The following is an 18,903-nucleotide window of genomic DNA, read 5'->3' as shown; positions in this document are numbered from 1 at the left end:
TCCAACACCCTGAGCGGTTGGAGCGAGGAGAGCGAGGAGATACCGGTGGCCCGATTGTAAGAACTTCCGGAGTTGCTGTCCACCAAGAAGACTGGAAAGGGTCGAGGAACCAAGATTTCTATGAGCAGAGGCCAGGTCCCCAGATTTGGGGGCAGCAGGTGTAGCCTCCCAATGGAGAAAGGTGGGGATAGCAGGGGCTCTCATCTGCCTGCAAAAGGACCTGGGACCCTGCGGCTTTTGAGTGAGTTAGGTTCAAAAGATTGGCTCGAAAGGTGGGGACTGGCACCCTATAGTGCAAGGGCATTCGGCACTTCTCCAAAGGGGGTAAAGAAGTTTGGGGTTTAGGATTCCAGGCAAAACCCACTGGCGCCCTGAGGTTCCGGGAAAGCACCGGTTCTTCTCAGGCCCCATAAATTTTGGGTGGGCGGATCTGTTGTATAAACGTCCTGGCTTTCCGGGCTCGTGATTGGCCTGCCTGTGGAGTCGTACTTCTTCTCAGCTAGGGGGAACCTGGCTTCTCTCTTAGGAGGTAGCGGTTGGCGCAGCCTCCTTTGGTGCGCCGGCTCAAGGGCACGTTTACGTCGTCGGGACGGCTGTCAGGCGGGAGGAAGCGTTCTTACTAGGGCAGGGTCGCCTTCGACTGAGACTTCAGCACCACAGACAGCGGCCCGACGGTCTGGCCGAGGACTCTGCGGGCTCGGTAGCACGGGACCCCTTATCTGGGAGTCGCAGCCTCCACCCTATCCTCGTCCCTGCACGCCCTTTTAGGTTCCAGACTGTAGCGAGAATGCCATCAAACCCAGCGAGGAGAGCCTAATTGGACCAATCAGGGACTGCCCTCGAGAGAACCAATTGCGGGAGGATGCCCTCGAGATTGAGCCAATGAGAGAGCGCGCAGCAGAGAGCACTGACACGCCAAAGGAGAAAACAGGCCAATCACATTGGCCCGCGCAATCTGGGCGGTGGCGTTGCAGGTCCCCGGGTGGCCCCTCTTGGTTCTGCCCGGGCGACCTGGCTGTCGAACCTAGAGACCCCGAGCGATGACTTGTTCCCCACCCGGTGTTCCTCCCGGATTGCAAATTGTGCCTGTGCCGGGAGGGGCGCTCCTCCGGGGCGCGCAGACCCGACTGCGGTTTCCATGGAAACTGCTGGCTCTGGATGTGCGGGGATAGCGAAGGGGACTCAGCCCTGGGGGACTTAGGGAGCTCGCGTGGGTGGCCCCAGTGGCCGGACTTGCTCATCCTCGCCGACACTCCCGTCCCTGCTTTGGATAACCCCTGGTCCAAAGTGTAAAATAAAGCCTAGCTGCGGCCCCGCCCCCACGAGCTGGTGAGGAGCCAAGGGGCCAATCTGCGCGTGGCGCCACAGGGCTCCCTCGGGCACGTGCCCGAGCTCGCGGCTGCGGTCCCCCGGGTCACGTGGCTGCGGCCACCAGGGCCCACGCAGCTTGCGCGCCACCTGGCGGCCGCCGGGCTCGTATCGCTCCCCGCCTCTCTTGCGGGCGGCCAGCAGGAGGCGGCGGCGACCTCAGCATCCTCCTCCGGGAAATGGGGCCAGGGCAGCCGCCCCGTCGCTGCCAACTCCCCCCTCCCCCACCTCGGCTTCCTGTTCCAGGAACACGCCGAGCCGTTCTACCTCGGGGTTTTGGCACTGGCTGTTCCTTCGGCCTGGGATTTGCCTCCTCCAGCTTTCTTCAGGGACGGAACCTCCTTGTCATTCTGGTCTATGCTCAAATGCCACCATTTCAAAGAGGACCTCCCTGACCACCGATTTAAACAGCCAGAAACTAACACATCACTCTATTTCCTGCACAGCACTTGTCACGGCTGCAGAGGTCTTCCTCGGGGGTCTACTGAACATCTCCCCAACTGGTCCCTGAGCTCTCTGAGGGTGGAGAATGTATGTTCCGTGAAGGACCTAGGAGTGGGCATCAGGATCCTGAGTCTTGGGAGATGTCCAGTGGCCTCCCGGGCTCCCAACCTCCTGCTCCTGGGCCTGTGACAGTGTTCAGAGCTACCAGGCCCGGATAGCTGAAGCATAGCAGAGGCTGTCAGGAAAGGGCATTGTTCACAGGTAGGGGCATCATCGCCTGTCTCGGCCTTCTCAGGAAGGGACCAGGATGGAGACAAAGAGGGGCCCGGCCCCCCAAATCATCCAGGCCTAGGGGAAGGGCGTCTCCTTTCTCGCTCTTTAATCTCACTCTGCTCTCTTGACACAGTTCTAGCAGCCCCAGGCGCCACCTCCAGAAATAGGGCGGGGTTGGGGGGGGACCAGCCCCGGGGGCCCAGCCCTGGGGCTGGGCAGGGGCGCCTCCTTCCGGCCCGCGGTCCGGGAGGCCCCCGCGGCTGTCCGGGCCCCGGCCAGCCCGGGCGTGGTGTCCGAGCGGACGAATAAATAGGGGTGGTCAGTGGTTGGATGGGTCAGGCTGGCTTGTGGTCCGGGTGGCTTTTGAGCGTGTGGAACTTGACGCTGTCCAGCTTCTCGAAGCGCTTCCCGCAGCGCTCGCACGTGAAGTTGTACTGCACCTCCGCCGTGTGCTTCTTCATGTGCCAGTTGAGCGACGCGCGCTGTCGGCACTGGTAGCCACAGATCTCGCACCTGCCGGGAGCCGGCGGGCGACACCGGGGGCGGGGTCAGCCTGGGGTGGGGCCGCATTGGGGGCGGGGCCCAAGCTCCGAGGACCCGACGCACCCCAGAGCCCGAGGGGTGGACCGGCCCTCTGCCCGCCCAGGCCCAGACCCCCTCCCTGTCACCCCTCGTCACTCACTGCAGGGGCGTCTCGCCGGTGTGCGTGCGCCGGTGTACCTCCAGGTGGTTCTTCCTCTTGAAGGACTTGCCGCAGGTTTCGCAGGTGAATTCACGGACACCTGGGGGAGATGCGGGGCTGAGCACGCCGCCGTCGGGGGCGGAGGCTGCGGGACGTCGCCGCGGCGCGGCCGAACCCGGGTGTCCCCAGCGGTCTCCCGAACCTCTGGACGCAGGCAGCCCCGGGAGCCCTGGAAGCCTCGACTCTGATAACGAGGGCGGTTAATACCGACGGCCCCATGTGGGGCTCAGAGGCTGTCCAGGAGGGCGTCGGGGCGGAGCTGGAATGGGAGGTCGACTCCATGGGAGGCACGCAGAGCAAGCCGTCAGGCCAAAGTGGGTCTGAATATGACCCCAATGTATGAACCTCGGGGCGATTTCATGTAAAAATTCAAAGTTCCCGCCTCTTGAAAAATCTGAAGCCGTCCCCTCCCGCTGGACGCAGGCAGCACAGCTACCCACTGAGTCAGCCGCCCATGCCCTGGGTGGCACTCCCAAGCGGGCGGGGGTCAGTCCTAAGCCTGGGAACCCAGTGCTCGCTGGGGTTTCAGCCAGCCTGCTCCGGCCCTAGATCCGACGCCCATGGCCCTACGCCCTGTGCTGCCAGCCCCGTCCTGGGCCTGACCTGAATGGATGATCATGTGCCGCCGCAGGTGGTTGGATAAATAGAACTTCTTGCCGCAGCCAGGGTGTGGACACACTTTGGTCTTCCCCTTCCGATGCACAAGATTGACGTGGTTCTGTAGGCAAGAGGGGCAGGAGTGGGGCTGTGGGTGCTTGGGCCCACCTCCAGGACTCTCCAGTGTGGGGACAGAGAAGGGTAGCTGGGAAGCAGGCTGGGGGCAGCCTCTCTGGAGGAGGGAAGAGGGGCCCTTGCCCTTGGGAGGGACTCCCAGTTCTGAGCAAGGGCCCAGGGGCACTGCAGTTTCGGTGTGCACCTACTATAGCCAGGGCCTGGGCCTTGTCATAACCATGTGGTGGGGCCCTGCTATTTGCCCAGCTTATGGATGGGGGAGGAGGCTCTAGAGGGTTAGGTTGTGGCCCATGTCCTACAGGTGGGCAGGGGCAGGCCCTGGATTCCAGGGCCGGGAGTCCCACAGCAGGCTTTGCCACAGAGCTACACTGTTCCCAATGTCTGGAACAGGCACCCCCTGTCAGTCATTCCTTTGCTCTTTTATTCTTTAACTCACCAGCAAACCCATAGCTTCAGCGCCCAGCACTAGGCCTGGTACCCTGTAGGTGCTCAACACGTGCTTAATGAAAATGAAACTCAGCATATTCAAAGGCCTACTGGTGCCGTCTCCCACCACAAGTGGGAATGTGACGGGAGCCTGTCTGCCCTTGGGGCATCCGTCCAGGCTCCAGAGGACAAACTATAGGTATGTCCTGGTGGTGCAGTGACCGGGGGCTCGCCAGCCCCACCAGCTCTGGGGGACTAGGGTGGGCTTCCTGGTGGAGGGGGCCTCCTGAGCTGAGCCTGGAGACGAGGCATCCGGAGCCAAGAAGGTGGCCTCGGCCAAAGCAGGATGAGTTCAGGCCAGTTGAGAAGGCAAGTGTACCGGAGAGCCGGAAGGGGAAGTGGTGAGGTGATGCCTGGTGCCCTGTGGCCGAGGCAGGGTCAGTGAGAAGCTATTGAGAAGTGGGCATGTGGGAGGCAAGCCAGTGGCACCTGGGAGGACCAAGTGGGGTGCTCCGTGAGCCACACTGCCCAGATGCCAGCACACAGGCAGCGGAAAACAGAAGCAGGCCCTGCTCAGCCTGCTTGGGTGGTGGCCTCACCTGGAAACTGCTGAGGGCCACGTACACCTGGCTGCAGCCCTCGTAGGGGCAGTGGAACATCTCTAGCAGGCCATCGGCGTCCATCACCCGAGTCCGCTTGCTCCGCCGCCTCCTGGAGGGGAAGGGGCCCATGGCATCAGGGCTCTCCCACCAGGCAGGTTATGTGCCCATGTGGCGCTCCTCGTCCCAGCCCCCAGCTGCCCAGGCACCCACTTCTCCGGCTCCTTAGGGATCTCGTAGATGATGGCTGACATGTCACTGCCGTCCAGCTCCTCCCCATCCACCTCTGCTTCAGGCTCTGCGCTCTCAGGCACTGTCGCTGCCAGCTCTGCAAGCTCTGGGGCCACGGGCTCCTCCTTCTCTTCCTTCTTAAGCATGTACAGGTCCTCCTTCTCTACGGGGGTGGACACAGGGCGGGTGTCCGTGGGGGAACTTGTGGGGTCGAGGAACTGGGTCCAGGGCCATCCCTCCGCTCTCCCTCCTCCTCCCAGGCCCCAACCCTTCCCCTGCCAGAAATTACGGCAGCCCCCCTGGACCAGCGTGGCCCCCAGACCTTTCTTGGTCTCGATGCCTGCCATGGCGGCAGGGTCCATGGTGCTGGGCTGGCTGCCCTCGGGCTCCGTCTGGGTGTAGGCTGCTACACCCTCCATCATGGCACAGGGCACCTCATCACCCAGGCCCCCGGCAGGGGCACTGCTGCCAGCTGCCACGTTGAGGTGGATGCCCTCAGCTGTGAGGGCATCGTAGCCAGGGCCTGCGATGATGATCACCTGCGAGCCAGGGACCATGCCTGGCATGGGACAGCTGGCTACCACCTCGCCCAGAGCCTCCTGGGGCATGTTCTCAAAGAGGGTGCCGGGGCCCGGGCCCACTTGCACAGGCACTGGCACGCACACCACTGTCTCCAGGGCTTCAGGCCCGCTGCCTGCAGGGTTGGGGCACAGCGGGGTGCCCTGCTCAGCCAGGCTCTCCACATGGTGGACATCGAAGGGGATGTGCATGCCCTCCTGAGTGATGAGCCCGCTGCTGCCTGCCGGGCTGGTGGGGGTAACTGCCGCCGCTGCTGCTGCCGCTGCCACCTTGGCCGGCTGGCCCTCGGGGGGCTCCTCGGAGTCAGAGCCGGAGCCAGAGCTGGAAGAGTCAGAGCTGCCGGCCGCCAGGCCATTGCCCACTGTGATGACAAAGAGAAGGGGACAGTCACAAAAGCAACAGTGGTGGCAACAGTATCACTAAGGGCTGGGCATGGTAACCCCCTCAGTACCACAAACACTGGTCATTTCTCAGCCTTCCTTGTCCCCTGACCACCCTGCTCCTCAGAGATACTCTCTTCTCTCAGCCTCCAGACCTGAATTCTGGTTTTCTGGCCCCTCCCTGGTGGCTCTTTCTTAGCCTCGCTGGTTCTTACAGGTCTGGAAGGTTCTAGTCAGGGCTCTTCACAGTGCTCCACCCACCCCAGGGTCTCAGCCAGCATGATGGTGTTAAATGCTGCCCTCATTCTTGACACCAGCTAGGTGTCCGACAATTTAATTCGGATCTGACACTCTCTATCTGGAGGGAGTGTCAGATGCCACGGATTAGGGGCTCAGGTCCCACAAGACTGCCTGCCCCTGCTTCAGACACCCAGTCATACAACCCAGGCCACTGGGACACACTGGCTGAGTGATAGACTTTGGCTCAGGTTGTGATTCTGGGGTCCTGGGATCGAGTCCCACATCAGGCTCCTCACAGGGAGCCTGCTTCTCCCCCTGCCTATGTCTCTGCCTCTCTCTGTGTGTCTCTCGTAAATAAATAAAATCTTAAAAAAAAAAAAAAGACCCAGGCCATTGTAATTCTGGCTATAAATTGTGGGTTTCTACAACACCCTCTTCAGGTTGGCTAATTTACTAGGATGGACTCACAGAACTCGGGAAAGTGCTTTACTTATGGCTAGTTTTATCACAAAAGATGCCTACTCAGCAATAGTCAGATGGAAGAGAGGCACAGGGCAAGGTGTGGGGGCTGGGGCAGGAGTTGTCATGCCCTCTCCAGACGCGCCACCCTCCTAGCACCCCGAGGTGTTCACCAACCCACAAGCTCCCTGGACCTTGTTGTTCAAGAGTTTTTATAACCCAGTCTCCAGCCCATGTGCTCCCCGGGGGTCAGGGGTGGGGCTGAGATTCCCCAGTTCCAGTCATGTGTCTGGTCTTTCTGGTGACCAGCCCCCCTCCTAAAGCTATCTCGGGGACCCTGCCTGAGTCACCACATTGGCATCGCCTCAGGTGTGTTCCTTATGAGAGGGGTTCATTATGGACAATGAAAAACATTTCCATCACGTGGGAGACTCCAAGGGTTTTAGGAGCTCTGAGCCAGGAACCTTGGACAAAGATGGAATACTGATCTTTATCATACTGCCACCACCCATCCTCTGATGCCTCCCTGTGGACAGTCCCTGCCTGGATGCCATGTGGGGCTGGGGACTCTAACATCCCACTGCCTCCTCTGCTGCCCTCAGGGAGGGGGTCTCATAGGCACCTCAGAGTCTGCTTAGCAATTCTGGGTTCTGAATCTTCTCTTAGAAAAAGCCCACACCCTTCCCAGACATCCCCATCTCAGGGGATGATGGCGGCTCTGTCCTTGCAGTTGCTCAGGCTTTCAAAGCCTAGGGCTGCCCCTAACTTCTCTTTCTCTCACATCCCCTTCAGTCTGTCAGCAAACCCGTTGGCAGTACGCCCATGTATTTAGGTTCCTGCCTCAGGGTCTTTGCATTTGCTGTTTGCTCTGCCTGAACACTCTTCTCTCAGACACCTGCAGGGGCTCCCTCCCTCACCTCCATCGGACCCTTTCCTAAAATGGTATTTATTCAGGCAGGACCACCTTGTCTCAAATAGAAATCTTTTCTCTCCTTTATTTCCCCCCCAAATACCATCTTCCACTGTACTCTAGATTTTAATTTTTCATCTTGTTTGCTCTCTGCTTTCCCTCTGGATCATAAGCTCTGCAAGGATGGGGGGCCCTGCGTACAGGCACAGGCACACAGTTGTAAAAATGAATGTATCTCAGACCGACGTTGTGATGCAGGTCAAGACCGCCAACATTTCACCCAGATGTTTTGTGCTAAAGCCTGCACATGGGGAGAAAACAGGGTGACAGGAAAATCAAGAAATGACCCTCCAGTGACACACTTGTGACAGAATCGGGGCACATTGTCTGGGGATCATGTGTCCTACACTCCCAGAAGGCCACATGATGCACACAGCCTCCAGAGCCAGGATCTTGGTGTCCATCCCTTCAGCTGTGTGCATGTGGGGGCCTGATGTGACCTCTCTGGGCCTGGGGATAACTTGGCACCTCCTCCCAGGGGTGTTTTGGGTAATGAGTAAATATAAGGGCCTAGGACAGTACCAGGCTCTGAGGAAGCACCCTGTCAGTGTTTCTATTATTATTCTCATCACAATGCCCCAACCCTGACTCAGCCCTGGGATGGCAGCAGGGGTGGGGTAGGGGGATCGGCCTTTCCTTGTAACATCCTGTAATCTGCAGGGTGGGTTGAGCCCCCTGCCTCCACCTTGAAGCAGCCGGCAGTCACCTAGTGAGTTTGGGGCATGGCCAGGGTGTGCGCCTGCATCCCCAACTGTAGTGTCTAGATGTGAAGGCCAGACAGCACTTCCTGCTTGTTGATCATAACATTAACCACAGAAATGGCTGCACAACCCCTGGCCTCTCACAGGCTCCGCCAGAGTGAGAAGCAGCAAGGCCACCCCAGGCAGAGAGCTAAGGGTGCTGCTGAGGGCACAGGGCTGGGACAGGGACACAGTCCCTCCCCCCTACCCCCCACCCCTGCTCCGCCCAGCATTCACTCCCGAGAGCCACATGGGGCAGCCAGTGGTGTCAACTTTGGGTGGCGGCGCAATGCAAGGGGGCTCCTCCACGTGCCTTCCCCGTTCCAGCAAACCCATCACCAGAGGGGTCAGCCACCTTAGTCCCAGGCCTTGGTTTCCTCGACTGCCAAGTGGGGCTAACGAAGAGTTGTAGGGAGCACTCAGGGTAGTTTGGGGTGGGACCAGAGTGAGGAGAGAACGGCCAGCTGAGGGGTTGGCCAGCCGCAGGTTGGGGTCTGGCTGACTCACACGGGGCAGCCGTTGGCCAGGGGGCCCACCTGGAACACCTCTCGCCCACGGTTTCCCCTCAGCCAGCTGGGACGCCACCTGCTCTGAGATTCCTGCCAGCACGGGCTCAGCCCTGGCGACTGACCTCACCCTCAGCCCTGGCAGGGCACCTGGCAGTAGGCCCCATGCTCCTTCTCACAGCTGAGGTTGTGAGGCCGGCCGGCAGGCAGGCAGGCAGCCCCTTGCCACCCACAGCGTCCCCTCTGCTCCCCCACCGGGGCCACCTGGGCCGATAGAAGAGGGGCAGGGACAGTGTGGGGAGAGACAGATGGGGGGAGACAGGGAGAGGCTGGCAGCAGGGGGAAGGCAGGATACAGAAGGGAGAGGATCAAACAGAAGAGATGAGGGAGAGAGGGAGGGGGGATGAGAGAGAGCTCAAGAGCGGGAGAGTGGGGAGGAAGGAGGAGACCAGGGCAGAGAGGGGAAAAGGATGAAGCTGGGAGAAAGCCCAGCACTGAAAGAGAAAGGGCCAGAGAAAACAGAGGAGGAGGAGGAAGTCAGGAGAGCACCCACCCCTGCCTCCAGCCCGAGCCAGGTTTCCCAAATCCCCCAACCCAGTCCTGCCTGTGTGCGGCCTGGGACATAAGTGCGCCAAGCTCTCCCAGCTTCTCCCAGCTGTCCCTCTGGGAAATGCCACCCCCGCCCCCCCAGCTCCATAAGGACTTGGAAGATTGCAGCCCAGCCTGCTGGGTCTGGACACCGCCTCTGAGGCCAGCGCCCGTGCCAGTCTCCTTGCTGTGACAAGCCCCACCACCCCTGAGGACAGGGAGTCCAGGGCGACCCACCCCAGGAGGAGCCCTCACCCCTCAGGCCCACCTTTGTCACTGTCGGGGTCTGAATCACTGAGTGGCTTCAGGGGTGAGTGCAGGTCCTGGAAGTAGCGGTGGCCAGCTTCGCACTGCCACACAGCTGTGGTGTACAGGCCAAAGGTGGGGTCCAGCTCGGCCAGGTGTGGCTCGTATGGGCAGCGGTGCTTGTGGTCCTCGTACCAGATCACCACGTTCTTCAGGCAGTTCACGTTGCGTCGCCTCCCTACACACACGGGGCACAGCCCAGAGTCAGGGGTAGTGCTCGCCCTTGCCCCACCCAGGGTCCCAGAACACTCCTACCCCGGCCTTATGGCTCCTGGGTGGGGGGTGGGGGGTTGAGAACCCTCGTGCACCCTGTCCAGGCCCGGCCTCAGTTTACAAATCAAGAAACAGGCTCTGAGAGGTGAGATACACCCTGGTGATAACACAGACGGGCCCGACTGTCCTCGCTGAATAAGTGAAACCACATCAACTACGGAGCCTGGCACATGCTAGGGGCAAAGTGGTTATTAGGTTCCTGCTAATAAGATCATCTGCACAGCGTCCCTGGCCTGGACCAGATGAGTCCCTCTGCCCCGGTCTCTCTGCTTCCCTGTTTGTCCCACTAGTCTATTCTGCCTGCGGTAGATGGAGGGCACCGCTGCAGACACTTGAGCCAGGCCATGGCCCTCCTCTGCCCAGAATCCACCAGAGCTCCCACCTGGCTGGGGTAAAAGCCAAAAGTACCCTCCCAGATCCACCAGGCCCTTCATGTTCTGCTCCATCACCTCCTGCCCCTTTCCCTGATCACTTCATTCCAGCCTCATGGCCTCCTCCCTGTTCCTGGAATAAGCAGGGTATGATCCTGCCTCAGGGCCTTTACTCAGACTGTGACTTCTTCCAGATGACTGCCTTGCCCTGCCCCCTTCACTCACATCTTCCCCTCAGTCGGCCACCCCCTCCCCACTGTCCTTCTAGCCCACCTGACTTGCTGTCTTTTTTCTAAAGGTAGCACCGAGACACGATCTGTGGTTATCTGTGTCCGTGTTTCTGTCTTTCCTGCTAGAATGCCAGCCCTCCAAGGGCAGGGACACTCATCTCTTGCTCCTCTTGTAGCCCCAGTGCCGACACAGGGCCTGGCACATAGTGGGTGCTCAGTGAATGTTTGCTGGAAGAGTAAATGCTTTGAGGATGTGAGCCCAGTGGAGCCAGGCCGTGGGATCCAAATCCTGACTGCCACTTTGTAGCTGGGTGGCTTCAGGCAAGTGACTTGACTTCTCTGAACCTCAGCTGCCTCTTCTGGGCCAGGGGAGAATAACAGTCCCTGCTCCTTGAGGGTTGCCAGAGAGGAGGGAGTGAAGACATGGACAGGGCATGGAACAAGGCTGGGCACACTCTGAGCGCCCAGGAAATGGAGCCTGTGATATGTCTAATGACGCTGGTCCTGTAGCCAAGGGGGAGGAAACTGTCCTCCTGATCTTCCAGGCTGGGAGATGAGGAGGGCGCCCAGAAGGGTCCTTGGGCCTGAGGATGTTGTCTGGGGCCTCCAGCCCAGTAACAAACATGGGGACAATAGGGACAACCATGGGCGCCATCCCTAGCCGCCCCTCCAGTCTGGCACTCGCCTCCTTATCTCCCTCCTCACCCCTCTGGGACTCGGAGGTCACATTTAGCTTGGCCCTTGCCTCTGACAACTGTGAGCAGGGGTGGGACTCACTGCCACCAGATGGCTGTTCCCGGATCGCTGGCCCTCACCCTGCTGGACAAGGGCCGAGATCCAGGGCGCCAGGGGTCAGAGGTCATGGCCGAGGGGGTGGGAGGGACATGCTCCAGGTCTCCACTTCGACTGCTCACGCCCAGCTCCCCTCAGCCTGGCACATGACATGCTCTTTAGACCCTGACAGAAATTGTTCCCTCTGCCCTGTCCAGTTCTTCCCTGGGTGAGTCCCATGCACCAGGTGAGACCGTGGAGGGATAAGGGGACTGCTCAGGTGACACTGGGTTTGGGGCCTGGCCTTGCCACTCTCCAGCTGTGCAGCGTGGGGTGGTGACTTGGCCTTTTAGGTGTGAGACAGGGGTGGTAGGGGCAGCCACACTGGGCACAGCACAGGTTCTGGACCCCTTCCTGCCCCGCACAGCTGGGTCAGTCCCCTGCCCTGGGCCCCCAGTGCCCCTACTTCCCCGGCACGGCCCTGCTGGGCCTGACCTGTCTTCCGCAGAGGCCATGGGCTCTGTGAGGGCAGGCCTGGGTCTGTCCTGGTCTGCACAGCACTGGCCTCGCAGGCCCTCCACAAATGGTGCCTGAGAATGAGTGAGCCACGTACTCCCAACGCCCCTCCCGTCCCTGCTGGCTGTGGCCCCACTTACTTTTCTTCCGCTTTGGTTTTTTTGGGACCTGCTCCCAAGGCTTCCTGTAAGAGAGAGAGGCAGGGGGAGTGAACACAGGACCTGGCTGATGCTGAGCTAATGACAGCACCCTGCTCCCAGGCCAAACTGGAGCTGCTTTTCTGTTCCCCCGGGGGTCTTTGCTTGACTCTCACCTCCCCTGACACAAGCCCTCGGACCGCAGTTGGTCATCACCACCCTTTTCACCAAGTAGGAAAGTGAGGCTGAGGAGAGAGCCTACCTGCCCAGGGGCCCGTAGCCAGGGACTGGAGAACTCAGAAAAGTACAGAATGATTCCTAGCCCCGGGGCCCCCCGCCCTCTATAACCCTCTCTCCATGAGTGGGGCAGCCTGAGAATATGGTGGGATACCGGTCCCGTGGCTAGGTGACTTGGAATGAAATGAATCAGGGGGGGAGCTTTTTCAAGGTGGGCCTGACCTAATCAGGGGAGCTCTTAAAGGGGCCCTAATGCAGTTGGCCTGGAGGCTGAGGATATGAGAGGCCTGAGGGGCGGGGCCCTGAGAACGGTCTCTGGGAGCTGACAGCAATCCCGGTGGACAGCCTCAAGGCTGCGGGGACCTCAGCTGTCCAGCCCAGGTGGGACCAAATTCTACCAACACCTTTAGGGGGTCTGGAAGCAGCTCTTTCCCTAGGCGAGCCTCAGGATGAAGATGCGGCCAGCTGAAACCCTGATTTCAGCCCTGGGAATCCTGAGCAGAGGATCCAGCTAAAACATGCTAGACTCCTGATCCAGAGAAATGTGAGATAATTTGTGTGGTTTTAAGCCACTAAGTCTGTGGTCATTTGTTACACGGCAATAGGATATTTGTGGAGTCAGCCTCAAAACCTGCGCTGCCCCACCCCAGGCTGGCTGAGAGCCCTGAGGGGATGGCCCTGCTAGGGACCCTGCCCCAGCCCCTAGCTGCCTGTTCTTTTTTTTTTTTTTTTTTTAATTTTATTTACTTATGATAGTCATACAGAGAGAGAGAGAGGCAGAGACATAGGCAGAGGGAGAAGCAGGCTCCATGCACCAGGAGCCCGATGTGGGATTCGATCCCGGGTCTCGAGGATCGCGCCCTGGGCCAAAGGCAGGTGCTAAACCACTGCGCCACCCAGGGATCCCCTAACTGCCTGTTCTATGTGGGCCCCAGCCCATAGCTACCCCTGCAGCCAGCTCAGGCCCCCGTGCCCAGGGCCATCATGCCCACCTGCCTCTGGGCCCTTCCCTGCTTTGGCTGGAGCCCAACACCCGGACTGTGTGCCCCAGTGACCAAGGCCTCAGGGAGCCCAGGGCGAAGCCGGACCCAAACACTGGGGGCTGCCCAAGGCCTCCCACACCTGGATGGCCACTGGAACTGCCAAATGGGATCCTGACCCCTATAAGCCACTTGGCTGTGGCCCAGCACCGGCTCTACACGTGCTGAGGGCAACCTCTCCTGGACTCGCTAGGGGCCTCCCTCTGCCTTCCTGACACCATGCTTCTGGGTCTGCCCACCAGTTCTGGAGGCTTCTTCATTCTTTCTTTTATTTATTTATTTTTAATTAATTTATTTAAATACTCTCTATACCCAGAGTACTGGGTGGCTCAGTTGGGTAGGCATCAGACTCTTGATTTTGGCTCTGGTCTCAGTCATGAGATCAAGCCTTGAGTTGGCAGAGGGCATGAGAGGGAAGAGACTGTGCTCAGTGGGGAGTCTGCTTGAAGTTCTCTCTCCTCTCCCTCTGCCTTTCCCCCTGCTTCCATATGCGTTTGTTTCTGTAAAATATATAAATAAATCTTACGAAAAAAAGAAGTAATCTCCGCACCCAACGTAGGGCTCATTCATGACCCCAAGATGAAGTCGCATGCTCTTCTGACTGAGCCAGCCAGGCACCCCCATCCTTCCTTTCCTATGTTGCAGCAGGAGGCCCTGAGACCCTGGGTGACCATGCCTCAGTTTCCCTATCAGTAGCATGGTATCATAACCATACCTTCCTTGTGGGACTGGCATGAGGTTATGGGCATTGAAAGAAGCTTGGTGCAGCCCCTGGCACTTAGTAGCCACTTAGCAAGTGGTAGAGATGATCATTCTAATTATCAATGTTATCACAGAGCCTGGCCCTGGAACGCTAGCCTCCCTGCTACGGCCCAGACCATGCTCTCACCACAAGTCATCCTGACAGGCAGTCCAAGGTCTCCTGTTAGCTTCACCATCTACCCCACCTGAGCTCTGTCCAGCCTGATAATAATTCTCAGCCCCCAAACCCCACATCTGGTCCCAGGACAGCTCCTCTGGGTTCCTCTGCCCCTCTGCCCTTGTCCAGGTCCCTACCCGCCCTCACTCATTCCAGATGCCTCCATCCCCTCCCATGGCTCTCCCCTCCCCTCCAAGGGGGCAGGCTGGCTGCCCAGATCCTCACCCAAACCCAAGTCCATATGCCCATGGCCACCTCCATGCACTCACAGCCTGGCCAGGACTGGGATGCTGGGAACACCGCTTAGCAGTGGGGACAGGCCTGGGTGCCAGTCAGATCTGAGTTCAAGTCTCCTCTCTGCTATTGACCAGCTGTGTGACCTTAAGCAGGTCTTGTCGCCTTTGAGCCTCAGTGTCTTCATCTGGGAAGTGGAGTTGCTGTGTGTTCTAGCCTGGATTTAAATGCTCTTGAGCCAGGGCTTCCCTACCAACTTCCGCCCATTCCTCTGCCTGCCTCTGAGTTGTCTATATGCCTGCTCAGTCTTCCTGTCTCCTCTACCTCCCTTGAGCCCCTGGAGTCAAGCGCTTGGCTCAGCAGTGTTCAGCTCAGCAGTATTTGATGGCAGATCCTTTCCTTGGCCTCCAGGACACTGCCCTGGCAGGTTCTCCACCAGCCTCATGACTGCTGCATCTCCCTCCCCCTGGCTTCTCTAAGCACAGAGCATGAGCCCTGGGCTCAGACCTGTGTGTCTACCTGTGCCCCCTTGGCAACCTCCATCACCATACCATCACTGGCTTGGTGACCCCCAAATCCAGAACTCCTGCCTGGCCCTCTCCTGACCACATAGCACCACCACCACCACCACTACCCCTGCCCAACATTAGGGGTGTTGAAGACGTCTCAAACGTGAGCTGTCATATTGCTCCCTGACCTGTCTCTTCTCAGTTTTAACAGCACCTGCAACTTTCCGGGTGCTCAGGTCCATACCTGGGGGTGCTCTCCCATCAGCAAACCCTGTTGGCCCTAATTTCAACCACTCTGTCCACTTCTGCATGGCTGCACCTGGGCCCAGGTCGGCCCTGTCATGTCAGCACTCACCCAGACCAGGGCAGTCACCTCCTTCCTGGTCTGGAGCTCCGGCCCTCCCCTCCCATAGCTTCAGCACAGGCGTCTGTGTGATACTTTTGATTTTCTTGTTAACATTTTAAGATATAAAAAGAAAATTCAAACACATACAAAGTTAGAAGAAGAGTGGACCTCTTTGAGCCCATCACCAGCCTTAAAGACTGCCAACTCTTAGCCAACCTTGTTTCGGGTTTCATCCAATCCTCCGGCCACACACACCCTGGAGGATGCTTCTGTTAAAATATAAGCCAGGTATGGGACCTCTCTGTCAAAAATTCTGTGCTTAAAGAACCCCCCTGCCAAAAAAGAAATCCTATCAGGCCTTACCGCTTCACTGGGAGGAAAAACCAGAGTCCTCCATGCAGTCCACAAGGCCGTGTCACCTTCCTGTCCTCACCTTTTCCCACTCTTCATCCTCTTATTGTGCTCCAGCCACACGGGTCTCCTTGCTGCCCCATGTATGCAACCAGGCTGGGTCCTGCCTCAGGGCCTTTGTGCTTGCCTTTCCTTCTTCCTCAAACACTCTTCCCCCAGATATCTGCATGGCTTTCCCCGGCCTCCTTCAGGTCTTTACCCCAAATGCTATCCTCTCGCTGTGGCCCACTCAACACCCTACTTAAACCTCTAGCACATCCTTATGACTCCTTTTTCCCTATTTCACTTTTTTCTTTATGTAGCTCCTATCGATCTCTCACATACTACATAATTTATTATAGGAAATAGTAGTAAATATATGATAATACAGTATACAAGCCTTTGCACAGTGGACAAGTCTCTGTCTTCTGCCCTTTAAAATGGCAGCTCCATAGGGCAGTGATTTTTTTGTTGTTCATTGCTGCATTTTCAGCATAAATACCAGGGCCTGGCACAGAGGAGGTGCTGCAAAGCGTTCCTTAAACAAGTGGACACTGAAGACTCCACTATTGACCGGTTTCCCTTTTTCCACCAGCTGCTAGGATGGCTCTGAGGCAGATTCATGGCCCATCTCCATTCCCATGTCCTCATGTCTTTTGAACTCCTCTGGTCAGGTTTTTAACTCACCATGCAACAAGAGTGCCCTTGTCATGTCCCCTATAAGCCTGTTATGTCCCCTGTGATTTATGCCTCAATCCAGTAGCATCAATCCTGGCCCACTGCATCCCTTTTTTCCCCTTCTCTTTTTTTTTCCTTTTAAGATTTTATTTATTTATTTGAGAGAGAGAGCATGAGCAGTGGGGAGAGGCAGAAGGAGAGGGAGAAGCAGACTCCCCGCTGAGCAGGGAGCCCAATGCGATGCAACGTGGGGCTCAATCCCAGGACCTGAGCCAAAGGCAGAAACTTAACCTACTGAGCCACCCAGGTGCCCCTCCTCCCTCTTTCCATTTCTGTCTTCTGTTGACCTGAAATCCTTCTGCATACAAGACAGTTACAAATAAATGAAGAGTTGAAATAAGAGACCCCCCCCCATCTCTGGTCATATCCATTTCTCACAGGAGACCCCTCACTCAGGTTAGTTATTTTCTCCACCACCCATATGTCTGGGGCCCTGTTTTTGCCATGCACTGCCTGGGTTGTCTCAGTGTCCTGGCCCCAGTCCTGCAGGACTACACAAACCAAGCTTCTGCAAGTACCACTTTCAGCTTAGGGACCTCCAGGGGCTCCCTCTGGCCAGTGGGTCTCAACTCCAGCTGCACATAATGTCTCCCTGGAAGTTTTGCAAAAAAAAAAAAAACACAAGGTCTGCAATTCTACCCAGATTAACTGGATCAGAAACTCCAATAATGGTGGGTGCCAGGGGGGCTCAGCTGGTCAAGTGTGGGACTCTTCATTTCAGCTCAGCTCATGAGCTCAGGGTTGTGAGATTGAGCTCCATGCTGAGCCAGGTGTGGAGCTTGCTTGAGATTTCTCTCTCCTTCTCACTCTGCTCCTTTCCTCTCTCCCTCCCCATGCTTGTGTGCTCTCTCTTTCTAAGAAAAAGAAAGAAAGAAACTCTAATAATGGAGCACTAACTTGAGTTTTTTTTTTTTTTTTAAATGCTCAGCATTTCCTGCTACATTCTCAGGCATATAAGCCAGCCTGACACCCCAGGGAGGCAGTGGGTGCAATTCAGACAGATCTGGTTGATTCTTGACCCTCAGAATCTCCTCACAGAGAAACATTCCAATGTGTGCAAATAAAAACCAGGGCACAGCAAGGATTCTGTCGCAGCAGAGCTTGTGACAGGGAACAAATATCATCATATCAACGAATACCTGGTGTGCTCACTATGTGCCAACCATGTTCTAAGCCTTTTTGCTGTATTTTAACTCATTTAATCATCACACCAACCTGTTAGGCACGGAGGGAAAAATTCCATCCACACTCCTCACTCTCAAGACTGAGACTCTTGCAAAGGCCTCTGTCCTCTACCTGAGCAGGTAACTTGGGGCTTCCTGGGTCTCCATGGGCTAAGGTGCTCCCCAGGAGCCAAGAGCTTTAAGGGAATGAGATCTGGATTGCGAGGAATCTTCCTATGTCTGGGATGGACGGCTGTGGGAATGGGGCCACACACAGCCCCAGGAGTGCCAGGACCTCATAGGACAGGGCTGGGTGGCCCAGTGTGTCCAGTCACAGCCCCAGGCTACACTGTTGGGTTTTAGAGGATGAGGCATTTGAGATCCCAAGGACCAGCAATTTATAAGGGGCATCAAGGTCTCAGGAGGCGGGGACGCTCCTCCAGGGACTGGGCAGTTAGAATGCTTGGAGGTGGGGCCCGTACTAGGATTGGGCAGCCAGGACTCTAGCGGGCGGGGCCAAGCGCCAGGAGGCGGGTCGAGAGGCTGGGCGCATCCCAGGATTGGGCAGCCGGAAAGACGGGAGGCGGGGCCGCGAGCCAGGCGCGTCCCAGGACCCGCGGTAGGAGACCCAGGCCAGCAGCCCGGCCACTGGGCGGGGCTCACAGGTGCCGGGGGCGGGGCCGGGGGCCGAGGGGGCGGGGCCAGGCTCGGCGGGGAATGGGGGCGTCTCCTCCCTCTCTCGCTCCCTCCCTCCCTCGGGCCGGGCCCCCTCACCCGTGGCGGCCGCTACGCTGGCCGCGCTCCAGCGAGATGAGATAGGCTGCGAGCTTGGCGTCGCTCCAGCCGCTGCGGCGCCGCAGGTCCACCCAGGGCCCGTGCGCCTCGCCCAGGTACACACGCCGCACGTCGTACTTCTTCCGGGACTCGAGCCGCCGCCGGGCTCGGTCGGACTCCGTGAGCCGCGGCCGACCCCGCGCCTTGCGGCCCGCCGCGCCCTCCTCGGCCGCCGCCTCCCCGCCTGCGCCCGCCTCAGCCTCCGCCTCCGCCTCGGGCTCCGGCACCCGCTCCGCCATCCCCCCCTCCCTGGTTACCAACCTCCCCCGTTGTTAGGAGCCCGGCCGGAAGTGGCGCGCATCTTCCGCGCCGACGGGAAATTTCTCACGGACTTTCACTGCCCCACGGCGCCAAGAGGAGACCGAGAGCAGAAACTGCGCATGCGCGCAAGCGCTCGCACCAACCCATTCTTCTACTCTTTTTCTCGGTTAAACTTTTTGACTTTGCTGAGACCGAGAGAGGGGCTGAGGTTTGAGGCCTGCCTCGGGAAGAAGGACCTAGATGGACGTGTAGACCCTGGGACGTAGGGGCTCCCCTCGCCACGCCTCATCCTGAATGCATCCTGGGGATGACGGGAAGGGTAGGCGCTGTCAGGTGAAGGCAGAGGGAAAG

General features: G+C 58.4%; 1 protein-coding gene across 1 annotated transcript; it reads right to left on the bottom strand.

Moving 5' to 3' along the window:
- Positions 1-2,176: 2,176 nt before the first annotated feature.
- On the bottom strand, positions 2,177-18,546 carry ZNF653 (zinc finger protein 653). The gene is made up of 9 exons (XM_077859850.1): positions 18,232-18,546; positions 11,885-11,928; positions 9,546-9,761; positions 5,138-5,755; positions 4,798-4,978; positions 4,585-4,696; positions 3,431-3,545; positions 2,768-2,867; positions 2,177-2,598 (listed from the first exon to the last, which is right to left on the bottom strand). The coding sequence occupies exons 1-9, from the start codon at positions 18,528-18,530 to the stop codon at positions 2,421-2,423; spliced, it is 1,863 nt and encodes a 620-aa protein (XP_077715976.1). The 5' UTR covers positions 18,531-18,546; the 3' UTR covers positions 2,177-2,420.
- Between the last annotated feature and the right edge of the window lie 357 nt (positions 18,547-18,903).

This window comes from Canis aureus, chromosome 19, assembly GCF_053574225.1.
Source record: "Canis aureus isolate CA01 chromosome 19, VMU_Caureus_v.1.0, whole genome shotgun sequence".
Taxonomy (NCBI): domain Eukaryota; kingdom Metazoa; phylum Chordata; class Mammalia; order Carnivora; family Canidae; genus Canis; species Canis aureus.
This window is presented reverse-complemented; position numbering and strand designations above follow the sequence as displayed.

Excerpts from the sequence above, each read along its gene's own strand:
- ZNF653 (XM_077859850.1), bottom strand. The coding sequence starts at position 18,530 with ATGGCGGAGCGGGTGCCGGAGCCCGAGGCGGAGGCGGAGGCTGAGGCG. Across the intron at positions 11,929-18,231 it reads CAGCGTAGCGGCCGCCACGG|GAAGCCTTGGGAGCAGGTCC; the intron begins GTGAGGGGGCCC and ends TCTCTCTTACAG. Across the intron at positions 5,756-9,545 it reads AGACCCCGACAGTGACAAAG|TGGGCAATGGCCTGGCGGCC; the intron begins GTGGGCCTGAGG and ends TTGTCATCACAG.